Source organism: Parus major, chromosome 1A (assembly GCF_001522545.3).
Source record: "Parus major isolate Abel chromosome 1A, Parus_major1.1, whole genome shotgun sequence".
In the NCBI taxonomy this organism is placed as follows: Eukaryota; Metazoa; Chordata; class Aves; order Passeriformes; family Paridae; genus Parus; species Parus major.
Genome location: NC_031773.1, coordinates 6,782,741 through 6,795,534, shown reverse-complemented (window position 1 = coordinate 6,795,534; position 12,794 = coordinate 6,782,741). Strand labels below are relative to the sequence as shown.

The window sequence follows — 12,794 nt, the reverse complement described above, 5'->3', positions numbered from 1 at the left end:
GCTTACCAATAACCATGGTCTTTCTATATCAAATAAAGGAAACCTGTTATTCCTTTTTCTCTCTATTTGCTGATTTAGACTTCTCCAGTAGATGGCAACATTTACCAGATAAACTAACTTTTTACCTTTTCTTCACTGAAGTTTTGCTTTTCTGCTTCTATTCTTCAGAGGAGGAGACAGGGGGTAAGGGACTGAAAAAAGCCACTCCAGTGCTGTAGGCACAGCAGTAGAAATAGCACTTGGCAAACATTGTGACAGAAGAGTGAGATAAAACCTCAAAGACAAATTCTGCTTACCTTCAATTGTGATGTTCTTCACTAAAACTGGTTTTACAACTTTGGAGCCCATGAGAATCCCTGTTGTTCTCCAGTATAATATATTGCTACCTGATTTCAGAGTTACCTGCAACAACACACGTGAGTTAGAAAACATCCCCTTGCCAAGACATTGCTTTGTTTCCTACTTCCATTATTCAGATTTCTTGCATCCTAGCAGCTTTTCCTATGCTGTTTAGTGGGTCAAGAGGTAATGGGGAAACAATAGACAGATGCTGTACAGACATATCTGAGGCGTGCCAAAGTGTGCTTTATAAAAATATTTCTCAACACCCCAGCTGGAAAACCACCAAGAGCTGTTTCTGACCTTGTTGTAAGCAGAATTTGGAAAAAGCTGTTCCTGCCTTTATCCAATTAACCCTGGGGCTCAAGAGCTTTTATCTCCAGCCTTATGCTCAGAGATAGTCAATCAGTTCGTTTTTAAAGCCTTGAGATACACTTTCATAAAGAAACTTGTCATGACCCAGAGTTCAAAAATCCAGTTCACAAGTGAGTTTTTTTTATAGGTTTTAAAAATCAAGCTCTGGCTGCATGTAGCACTACAGTATCATGACCAGTAAGGCAGGCACAAACCATGGCTGTCTCCAGCACAGTCTGATCCCTCCTGCTCGCTGCTGACCGCAAACAGCAGATGAGATGCAGAAAACAACCTGGATTCTGACTGCCCTGACCCACTTGTTTTCATGGTGTGCTTCAGCAAGTGGCTGCACAGCCCCTGTGGAAGGCTGGTGAGTTGGTGGCATCATGGCTGAGGTCAAGGGCAGTAGGAAGGCAGGGAAAACTCCAGCAGCAGTTTGGGTGCCTTCTGCCTTCAACTCACTTGTGTAACTACAGTATCACTCTCATTGCTAAAAGCAGCAGGCTCACCAAGCCCCTGCCTGGCCTGCAAAGCTGTTCCATATCAACTAGCCCAGTGCAAGATGTTTACTGCCAACAGCAGGATACTGACCTGAAAGTTCTATATTTTCACACAAGAAAAGGGAAAAACTCTAAAAGCATAAGGGTCCAGGATAATGTGATTTAAAGCAGTGTTGTACAGGCCTGGCAGGACCACAGTTTTTGTTCACTGAAAAATTAAGCAAAGTGGAAATACAGCATATTGTATCTCCCACACCCAAACATCTCCTATCCATAGGGGCTGCGGAGAGCTGAGCTACCATATGTAACATTGCAACTGGGACCATACTGAAACAAGCATCAGATTGTGTGTGGCGAGATACCCAACACCAGTCTCAGTGCAGCAGGACTCACCTGCTGAGAGCAGAGACTGCAGCAGCTGGAAAATTGTGCTCACAGAGATACCCTGACAGGATTTCCAGCACAGGAAAAAACCCTCCAGGACAGCCAGAATTACTATCTCACCTATCTCGTGTGTCTACATTTCAGCCTGCCATCCCAACAACTTTCATAAACAGTGACAACACCTGCACACCCCAGATGATGAGCTCAGATGACACCATCTCCCACACAGACTGCCTACAGCCCTCAGCTCACCCAAGTCAATGTCCTGGCCTCAGATCCACCTCTCAGCTCATGCCACCCATCCCTCCTCAGCCACCTCTCCAGCCCCCCAGTATAACTTGTACTTGTCTTGCACCTGAGCTAACAGGCACTCCAACCACAGCTGCCTTAGGAATACAGTTTCTCCTCCAGGAGGATAAGCAGACCACAGAAAACAGAGAGTATGCTGCTGCCTATGCCCACAAAAGCCTTTCTCTTCTGGCATAATGCCAGCTGTGCTGGGCCTTTGCTGATGTGGCTCTGGGGACAAGGGTATGATGGTACAGTGGAAGCCCCAGCTGATGAGCTGTTCTGCACAGAGCTGCTGTTCACAGAGCAAACTCAGCCAGCCGGGTCAGGGCCCAGCCACAGGGCTCCTACCCCAACATGGACAGGGTCACATCCATGCTGCAGGAACCACCCTGGTGCTGCCAGCTGGATTTTCACACAAGCCCCATGGAGCAGAAGCTGGGTGCAGTCCAGCTCTTCTACACACACTTGAGAGTAAAATGCCTGTCCTTCTTGTCTCCACATACACACCCCACTCCTACTGCTCTGCCGAGACCCAGAGAATAATCTGTTTGTTCTCATGAGCAAACAACTGTTGTACAAGATTTCAATTACAATCATGCAAAGTGATTGTGGCATGCAGATTTGCATAAATCTATTTAACCTCATAAAACACTTGATTCAAAGCCCAGGGAAATCAATACAAAGTCTTGCATCCATATAATTTCCTTTGGGATCAGCCCCTTGGGGAATCTCCATGACTTTTCCCCTCAGTGCTAGGAAAGCTCTGCTTCTTCAAATGCATTCACAGGAGCTGGCCTGTATTTGGTGTCTGGACACAGGAAATTAAAGGAAATAAATGGACAAAAACTTCATGAAGGGATTTTTCATACACTTACAGAATGAGAGCCCCATTCCCCATTGTCTGTGAGCTTCACCCATTTGTCTGCTGTGGACTCCATTTCTTTGCACTGATCATTTTGTATCTGTTAATAAAAACACAAGATAATGACTACTATCAGATGCATCCCTCTATCAGCATAATGACTTCTGTGAATTGTAAGAGTCAGCTCTGTTCCTCTTGTCTGTATATTTAGACAGCTGCCTCACTTGTGGCAAAATAAACCCCAAACTTTCAACATCTGCTGCAGCTTAACAGTGCTTCCAACAGCCCCCTGTGACACAGATGGTCAAAAAAGAGCAGGATGAGATGATCTCAGACTTGTCCTCACACTATATGGTCAGACAAGGATGCTGAGCATCTTGTCTTGCTGTTTCCTCCTTCTCCTGAGCCTATCAAAGCTTAATTGTCTAAAATCCAGAGGCTTCTAGGTCACAGAGGAAGCAGGAGTGGATGGGCCAAAGCTGGAAGACAAAGTGTTTTCTCTACAGCCAATATGTGCTTTGTCTTTGGCCTGCTGCCACCTGACCTAGGGATGAGAGTAATGCTACCAAGGGAGAGGCAACATGGGGTGTCTGTCCTGGTGTGAGGTTGTTTGTCCCTTGCCCAGGCCCAGCACAACTCAGAAGCATTTCCTTACAGCAGGGTTTGGTGCACTTCCTTCTTCTTATACCTGTCTTCTCAGATGAAAAAGTACGTGCCTCTCTTAGGCATGAGATCACATATTCAGCTTTTATTGCACCAGGGAAAAAGACCAGTTCAACACTTTCAGACACTTGACCTGGAGTCAAGGATCCTCCTTAAAGCTGCTCCATGTCAAGTCTGAGATAAGTTGTGCAACCCCACATCCTCCAAAGCGGCTGTACACTCAATTCCCACCTAGCCCAACTGCATTGAGGAAAAGAGGTGTGAAGAAGCACCTGTGCAAAAGGTAGATCCCTAATTATTTTGTGCAACTTAAGCTACAGCACCCTTGTGTCTTGGTTCCCACCTGCAAAGAGGAGGTAAGAATTTATTGCCTCTTTTCATGAAGTGTAAAGGGCTTCAACACGTAAATGGAGCTGAGGAAGGGCAGATCAAACACCTCACCATTACCCAGTAATCTGCCACTGAAATGCCACTGTCCAGACTTAAAGTGTCATTGTTAAATATATTTAAGCACGAAGGCATGCTGGAGGAAAAAAAAAATTACTTTTACAGGAGCATTAAATATGGTTTCCTTGAAATCCTGAGGCTGACTAGAAATTCATGGGCATTTCTATAAAGGACTGCACCACTCACTGCTTCTTGAACAGGGAATGATAAATTCAGAGAAGGCAAATGAGTGGGATATGGATAAAAGCAATAATCAAGAAGCTATTTTCAAAGCCAGTGCCCAGAGAAACAATATATTTGATCTATTGCAGGAGCAGATCTGCCAGTCAGTCAAGCAACTGGGGCTGGGATTCAAAATCCTGGCACATTCACCTGACAGCAGAAAGCATAGCTGCTGCTTTCTTCCCATGAAGAAGGCAGGATAGTCTAACACAAAACAGCAATGGCTAAATAACATTGCCTGCATGTTCTGTTATTGAAGTGCAATAGCAATCTATCACACTGATGGAGCAGCATGAAGGTGCCTCCAACAGGTAATTTTCATCTTCCTTTCCCAGCTCTGCTAAGGATAAGGATACTTTGCACTTTTTCCCAAACTTCAAAAAATATTAACCAACAGCAGCTAGGACTTCTCACTACTGTGAGGTGCCATGAGCTGTGTTTTTCTGATGAAAAACAGCTTCTCAGACAGATGCAGGGGCAGTAACAGAGGAGACTGAAAATTTCCAGTCATCTGCCTCCCTGAGTCACTTTACCATTACATTTTTTTTCTGTCCCAAATGGCAGGAACAACATGACAAGGACAGGTGGAACCCCCTCAGTAATGTGAGGCATCTACACCCCATTACAAATCCTGGTGCTGGACAGCAACCAGTCCATCCAGGTGTGCAAAGCAGGGCTGCCTTCCCCATTCTGGTCACTGCTGACCAGGCTGTTTCAGCAATTTGAGTGCAAGGCCATGCCAGGCTGTTCCCATGTCAGAGCTAATGATCCCCAGCAGCTCCATTCTGCAGCACAGACACATCCTCAGAGCCTAATTCCTAATGAAAGTCACCTGAATGTCTCCTGCTTTTCATTTCAACTTAATTACTAAATTACTAGGACACAAATTGACCTAAAACTAAAGGTCTCTACACTCTACTGACTTGGAAGAAGTCTTTTTAAATGTCAAGTCCCTTCAAAGACATCTTCAGGCAGAGACCCCTAAATGGGAACATCTACCACCAACACCTGTCTTGCAAAAGGCTGGACTAACTGGGTCAATCATGACCCCTAATGGAAAAATCCCAGTGCATGGCAGACAGAATTAATTCAGACTAAGTTTTGCAGATTAAATAAATGCCACAAGAAAGTATTAAGTGACAAAAAGAGAAGCAGATTTTTTTTATCTTGTTCAGCAATAATAAGTTATGGGCATGCAGGGAACTTAAAAGGGGGAAAGCTGCTGCTAATGATCTTTATCTGTGTTGAATTCTTACAATATAAGGTTGGATTCACCATATAAAAGGCCTTACAAAAAATTCAAAGAAGATGTTGTTGTCAATATACTGGTATTCAAAGAAGACAAAGCCAGATTTCTTCAGGTGCACAGCGTAGATGAGAGAAACTGTGCAATCATCCCTGTTTGACTCTATGTAATTCCCTCGAGGCGTCCATGAAGAGCTGGTGAACATAAACAAAACAAGCCTCAATTGAGATCACAGATACTGAGGAGACATTTTGTACACTACTATACAAAAACATGTTACATAATAAAGACCTCAGAATCCCACAACAGCTAACTGCAGTGAATTTTAAAATTTATTACAGGATCTCAATTTATTTTTCAGATACAGTAAATATAATAATTTTATTTTATATCTATTTTAAATGTTACATGAATAATATAATACTTTTCTTTAAAACTGTGCATAGGAAAGGATATGGTACGAAAAATTTAGGACTCAGCCTACATAAGAAAGGTTTATTATCCACAGCTTCAATACACCTTCAATTACACTCAGAAATAGCCTTCTGCAAGCACCACAGGTCTCTAAATAGGCTGTAAAAGGACCTTTTAGCCACATTTACTATACCATGACCCTGGAGCTTTCCAGCTGCAAATAAGAGCAGCTCCAGGCTGCTCTTAAACTCGCTGGCTGCTGATTAGCCTGAGGAGACCGTGTTGACAGCAAAGAGATGGAGCTACAGATTTCACCTCCCCCCACTCCTGTTTGCCATTAGCAGGGCTGGCTACCCTCTGCACAGCTTAGATGAGTCATTTGTGCCACTGAGCTGTCACAGGTTTACCCACAGCTGCCTAACCCAGGTGCAAACAGAATTTCTTACTTGTTGCAGCTGTCAGCTTTACTCTCAGATGAGCCAACCGCCGTGTCCATGAAAGTTGCCACGTTGGAGAATCCTGCTGGCAGCTCATCCCACTCGTCAAACTTGATCCCACTGCCCAGTGAGTAGGTCCCCTCTGCACATTTGCTGCACACCTGGTTCTTCATCTCCAGGTACTCACCAGAGGCACAGGAGAAAGCTGGGGAGACAATAATTTACAACACAGAAATGGATTCATCAATCCTTATTATTTTTTTTTTTTTTTGACACTTAATTAATTAAGATTCAACTGCCACTAAAGGGAACAAAACAGAATGTCCCAGTCCCAGGAACATAACAACAGAAATGCCAGCATCAGCTGCAAAACTGAGATGTACACCTGGGCTTTCAATGAAGTGGCAGCACTGAAACCAAACCCCAGTGACAGCTCCTGATTTGCAACTTACCTCCATTGGAAAAAGAAGATTTTTAGAAACAAAATCTCTATTGACAGACTGTGTCCAAAAGCAATTTGTGAAAATAAGGATTTATAATAGAGTTCTCCTCACCCTTGCTCACCCAACTATTACACCTTGAACTCAATTAAAACCACCAGTACCTGAGAGCCAGAACAGACCTTTCTCACTCACCTAAGCCAAGAAGGGCATACAGCAGCAGGCTGACAGTAATATAACACTAATAACCTTGGCTGAGAGTAGTTAACCTGACCCAAAGGTCTCTCTGTGTTTCTTCTCACATGAATTACCTACAAAGCCTCAAACATCTTGCCTGATAAACTATGTGGTCTTGGAAAAGGTCACCTACAGGTTTGTGACTAGAAGATGAGGATCTTTGATTAGGATGACGTTAACCTGCTGAAAAATAACCACTGGTTGTCAGCACAGCAAAAACTGTGTATTCAAAATCTGTGTAATTAAGGGAAGTACAGTTAGGAGGTATATTCACAAAGTGCTTTTTTTTCTGATGTCTCTAAAATCATTTCCACCAAATAGTTGTATGCTCCTTGTTCCCCATATCACATCTCTGCCTGCGAAGGGAAGATTATTCCCATTATAAAACAGAAACCTGGACAGTAGCTGAAGTCCTGTATGCCTACAGAGCTCCATGGAATTGTAACTCCTGCCTGGACACTCATTTCCATAGCAGACCATCCCACTTTCCCTCAGTGCCATGCTGCATCATGTCCTCTTTGATACCGAACATCCTGAATGGAAAACAAACGAGCACTTTCTCCAGCCTGTAGCACTTCCTACAATGTTTGCAGATTTTTTAATTTAACTACTATACCAGTCAAGCCAAAGCAGGAGCCAGAGCAACACACACAACTCACATCCCAAGAAATGATGGGATTTTCTCTGTTTCACACATGCCACGTTGCACAGTGACAGATATTTCATACACTCCCTTCGACAGACATAAACTCATTAGCCTGAGAAACTGCAGGATGAGACCAGACTGGCAGCCAAAGTGGTGAAACGCCCAAAACAATGATGCCAGCTGAAATCCCAGAAAATGTGATTGCACAGATGTGCCAGTGTTTATCTAAACTGCAGAAAAACTTGTTTCATTGTAAGCACTTTGATTAACTCATGCCTGCGTAACACCAGTCTCCATCTGAATCCAACTAACAGTTCAAGCTCCCATTTCTGTCCCAGTGCCAGCAGGATTTCTTTCTGTAATTGTCCTTCATGCATGCCACTGGAAAGCAGATAAAAGGTATGTTTTGATGGAATGATCTGCCAAAGGGTCATTTTTCCTTCTTGGTCATACCAGCATACTCTGAATTTGAACCAGTGGCCTTCAAGCCAACAGATTTCTAACCCTGTTGCTCACTGGTGATGGACCAAGAAGGAAACAGCACAGGATCCAGGCAGAGATGGGTGTTGGGGTGGGAATAAACGAGGAAATCCTGCCATGATGGATTTCTGTGAAAGGCTGACAGACAAAATCCACCCTCAGTGAGGTCAAGTGGTTCACTGTAAGCAGTGGCACAGGAGGTAGAGCCAACACCCCATCTGACTGACTGTGTGACCCCAGCTCACAGCACAGGATCTCCTGCACCTGGGGTGAGAAACAGCTTTCTTCAGAGATTTGGACAAAAGCAGTAAACACGTCCCTGTGTGCCCCTGAACTGTGGCCACCCTTTGTACAGCTTTTCACCTTAAATATATAAAGATGTCCTGACTCACTGCTTTAGCATTATTAATAAATCTTGCTTTATTTTTTCCTTTTGAAGGGTGCAGAGAGAAGCTATCAGGAAGGGAAGTAGACAAGTAAGCTCTCTCATGGCATCTTTGAATTCTTTAACAGTTTCAATTCTTTTTATTATTTTTTTTTATAGAAAGCTAAATAGCAAGAAATTGAGAGTGCTGTTTAACCATTCCAGAGTGATGAAATTCAACTAAGGAGTCAAGAACCATGAGTAATTCACTGCTATAATGAAGATGCAAAGGCAGCAGAGCCTCCTCTTCCATTGCAGTGAGGTTGAGCAGAGATTATTATTTTAACTGAACTAATATATTTTAACCCCTTGCAAACTGATCATTTGAGAGAAGTGTACAGGAGATAAGGCCAGCTGCCACGCAGGACAAGCCATCTCTCACCTTCCAGGAAATAAATGGCCCTTTATCTTACTTAGGTGGGGAATTACCTTCTTTCCTTGTAAGAACTGTATTTCAAAAGCAGCAGCATTTCCCATCAAAACACATCCCCCTGCAAGCAAACTGGCTCTGAGCATGCCAGCTGCTTGCCAGGTTCAATTTGGGGCTGAATGTGGCTAATGGCAACATGAACCACTTTCAACATTGGAACAGATGCAACATTTGGTCTCGTTCCAGCTGGAGGAGAGTGGGGAGGAAACACACTCTGTGGTGAGCATGGTCTCCTCTCCTAGAGTCCCACAGCTTGGTCCTCCATCAAGGGGGAGACCAAAAGCCAGGGCAAGCCTTCTTTAATCTAAATTGCATCAGTTTGAGAGGTGTCCCAGCTGGAGACAGAGAGGTCAGAGTCACTTGTGGAGGCTCAGACAGATGATCCATCCCAGGGCATCCCAGGAGCGTCTCCTCCCTTGTGGCTGCTCCATGTCATGAGGAGGTCTGAGCACAGATGCAGCACTTCCCACAGCCCCATAAACAGCTGGCATTACTGCAGCATCACTGTGTTTGGGGGGGGACACACAAGATGCTGCCAACAAGAAGGGCTGCATCACAACATAGGAAGTTAAGGAGTGATGCAAAGTTTTGGGAATATAAATTCTGCATTTTAGGTGTGTGCTCTGGTTCGTCGTCCACTAAACCCTCCCTTCTTGCTTAAGAATCTGGAGGAAAAATTTGTCTTCCACATCAGAGACTTTGTGAACACCTCTGACCCCAGAGTCCATTTGTTCAGGCATTTGATACTTAATTTTCAGAGAAATTGTCTCTACAGAATAACTGGAGATCACTATTTACTGTCCCTAAGTGCAAACTTTATTATTACACCTTTCAAACATCATTTGGGTGCTACACACCAGCTTACACAGAGCAACACAAATTGTGAAGACTGAATGTGATCTCTCTTTCTGTGAAGAAAACTGTGAAATGCCTGGAAAGATTTCATTACTTGCCCCACCATGGGCATTTTTAAAATTGGAAGAACATTTCCAGAGGCAGTTAGGAACAGAATGACACACGGTGGTGCTGGATACATGGCTGCCTTTGGAGCTGACGTAATTATTGGTGATTCACAGCTGTAGCTTTCCTAAGTAGCTACAGAAGGAAAAAAAAATATGTTGTGGTTTGTACAGGTGACTAGGCTTTCTCAGAAAAAGATGCTGTAAAGTACTGTTTAACTAGACATTACCACAGGCAGCCACACACATTCACAGACAAATGCAATAAAGCTGACAGTGTACACACTTAATAAAAAATTGACATGAGATACAGTACTAATAGCCACTGCTGTGTAAGGCTTGTCAAACAGACCTCATTTCATTCTTTAAAGGGATTACAAGTCACTTGATAAAGGTGATGGAGCAGATGTCATAGACTTAGGGCTCCTAATACAGTTAGCTTAGTTTTGCATGTCACTCTGATGAAGAAAGGTAGTGCTGCACAGCAGCAGCAGGCACACCTTGAAGGGACAAAGACCTGCCTGAGTAACAGATCTCAGATGGGGCTGTCAATAGGAAGCCAGCCTTGAGCAGGGAGGAAGGGGGCAGTTCTGCCTGCCCAGGACTGAGTCTGATGGCTGCCCCATTTTCCTCAATGATCTGCAGGCAAAAAGAAAAGGAAGGGTATCAAGATTGGCAGGGAAGACACTGTTACCAAGCCTGAGCCCACTCAAAGTTAGTGTGCTTTAGCAGAGTCAGAGGTAAAGACAAGCTGCTGAGGCCAAGGAGTGCCAGCCCTGCCTGCAGAGGGCTGAAATGTATCCCAGAGAGCAGCATGCTGAGGATGGGAGCAGACACACCATTCATCAAGAGCTTCCACTGTCAAGGCATCCAAAAAAGGCATTAGTGAGATCTGGATAAATTTAGAGGTGGAGGTAGAGATACGTAGGATGAAACGTGTATCTCACGAAGGAGATTGTTATAATACTGCATATAGATGTGATTTGGCATTTTTATGAGGTCAGTGCAAAACAAAAGGACTTCAAATGGTTTTAAAATTAGAGGTAATGTCGTGCAGTGAGAGATCTGAAGCATTTAATCTGTTTAGTTTATCACAAGACTGAGAGTCAACTTGATTAATATATAAGCATCTCCAGGGGGAGAAAACACAAGATCGTGCTGCACTCTTTAATCAAGCAGAGAAATGCATAAGAAGAGCTACCTTCTGGAAGCTGAACCCAAACAAACTCAAATTGGAAATAGCACACAGATTTTTAATAGGAGGAATGACTGCTGAAACAATCTGTCATGGCATGTGATGGACCCTTTGTCTCTCGAGCGTTTCGCGCCATAACTGGATACCATATGGGAGAAAAGCTCATGCCAAATACCCATTATCAGCCCCACCATCAGCCTAGCTGGGTGTATTTTAATGGTCTGCAAGGTCAGACTAGCAAATCTAATTAAGCCCCCTACTCTTAAACTCCGTGAGTTAAGATCAGTGGTGTCCTACCTCCCTCCTAGGACACACCATGAGGACTGGGGCACCCCGAAGCAGGAACCCTGCCCACGGTGTCACCACTTCAGAGGAGTGCTTGCAATACATCACTTGGCAGGTCTGATTGCACTTTACAATCACTTTGCAGACATGGAAACAGCTCCCCAGAGGGCAAAACAGGCCATAAACAAGCTTGTCTCATTTGTCCTCTGACTGCAAGTCTCCAGGGTCACATTCTGTCCTGTAGTACAGCGGTGGCCCTCCTGGTGATTTTGGTGGACTAGGATCAATATTAATAGGTGCATTTCTCTTCCACTGGCTGACTTGAACATTCTGATGTTGCTTAACTCTCTGATGCTGGGGATCAGGACAGGGTTATCATGAACAGAGTAGATCCTCACATGTATTTGGCTACTGAGCTTCTCCTGAGGTCTGAAACTTTCCTCTGGAGTGTTTTCTCATGTCAAGAATCTTTCAGATATTACCACACCATGAGAGGGATCACAATATTTGAGATTTCACCAGAAGATTAACCAAAGCTGTCTCAATACCCTGCATCCTCCAACACTAAACTACAATGTATTAAATTGCTTTCCTCCCTTATGCAGCCCTGGCCACCCAGTCCTACCTCTTTCCTCATCCAGCTTCCCATCCCACACCACTTGGACTCACTACTTCTACCTCCACCACTCTTCTCAGCAGACTTTTTCCTCCAGACATTTCTTACTTAACAATATCTAAAACTATCTCAGGTCTTCTGTTTATTCTGTTTTGCCACTGAACATGTGCACATTTATGTGTATTCTTCTGTATCTCCCTGGCTCTCAGTAATTAGGATTAAAAAAAAAAAAGACACAAGACTGGATTTTACCAGGTTGTAACAACATTAGAAGGGGATAGCAACTGAGCAATTCTACACAAAGCAATGAAAATACAAAGCAAAGATAATCTCATACACTGGTTTTCCATCTCTCCCCTCTCCATTCCTGTGTTGTTCATCCAAAGCCCCACCATCTGGGATTCAGGTGAGATGCTGCCATGCCCTGTAGGCAGAGTCAGGGCTGAATTGTCTCAGCCTCCCATGGGCAGAGGTGGAAATATGTGGTTGGCAGCATCAGGCAGCTGTGTCTCTGAACAGCTGCTGTTTTCAGCAGACACGTGCCACAGGCCTAGAGGGGAAGATGTGGCCAAGGACAAGCACATGGAGGCTTTTCAGTGACAGCCTGGGGCATTGGGGTCCACACAACATGGAGCCAAGGACCAACCAAAATACAGAATGAGGAGGTAAAAAAAGAAGACAAAGGATAAGAAGAAATCATTGCTTTATTATTAATGTTTCCTATAATCTCACCAGCTTCAGAATGTCTTCTGTGAATAATTTATATGAGGCTTCTCCAATAGACTGTGAATAATTGATGTTCGTTTTCTTCAGTCATTATTTCCCAATGTGTTACCAGGAACTAGACTGAATCCTAATTAAAAAAAAAAAAAAAGGAAAAAAAAGTCTGCCTAGGCTGTTTAGGCTTGAAATGTGATCATACT

At 43.8% G+C, this 12,794-nt stretch overlaps 1 protein-coding gene across 1 annotated transcript in view; it reads right to left on the bottom strand.

Moving 5' to 3' along the window:
* The window catches only part of ELAPOR2 (endosome-lysosome associated apoptosis and autophagy regulator family member 2), a 92,662-nt gene that overhangs the window by 25,038 nt on the left and 54,830 nt on the right, over nucleotides 1–12,794 (bottom strand). The window contains exons 3-6 of the mRNA XM_015629204.3: nucleotides 6,169–6,364; nucleotides 5,355–5,502; nucleotides 2,744–2,830; nucleotides 297–402 (exon numbers count right to left, since the gene is read on the bottom strand). Of these exons, the coding sequence (XP_015484690.1) occupies nucleotides 297–402; nucleotides 2,744–2,830; nucleotides 5,355–5,502; nucleotides 6,169–6,364 (537 nt within the window). The remainder of the gene's footprint in view (nucleotides 1–296; nucleotides 403–2,743; nucleotides 2,831–5,354; nucleotides 5,503–6,168; nucleotides 6,365–12,794) is intronic.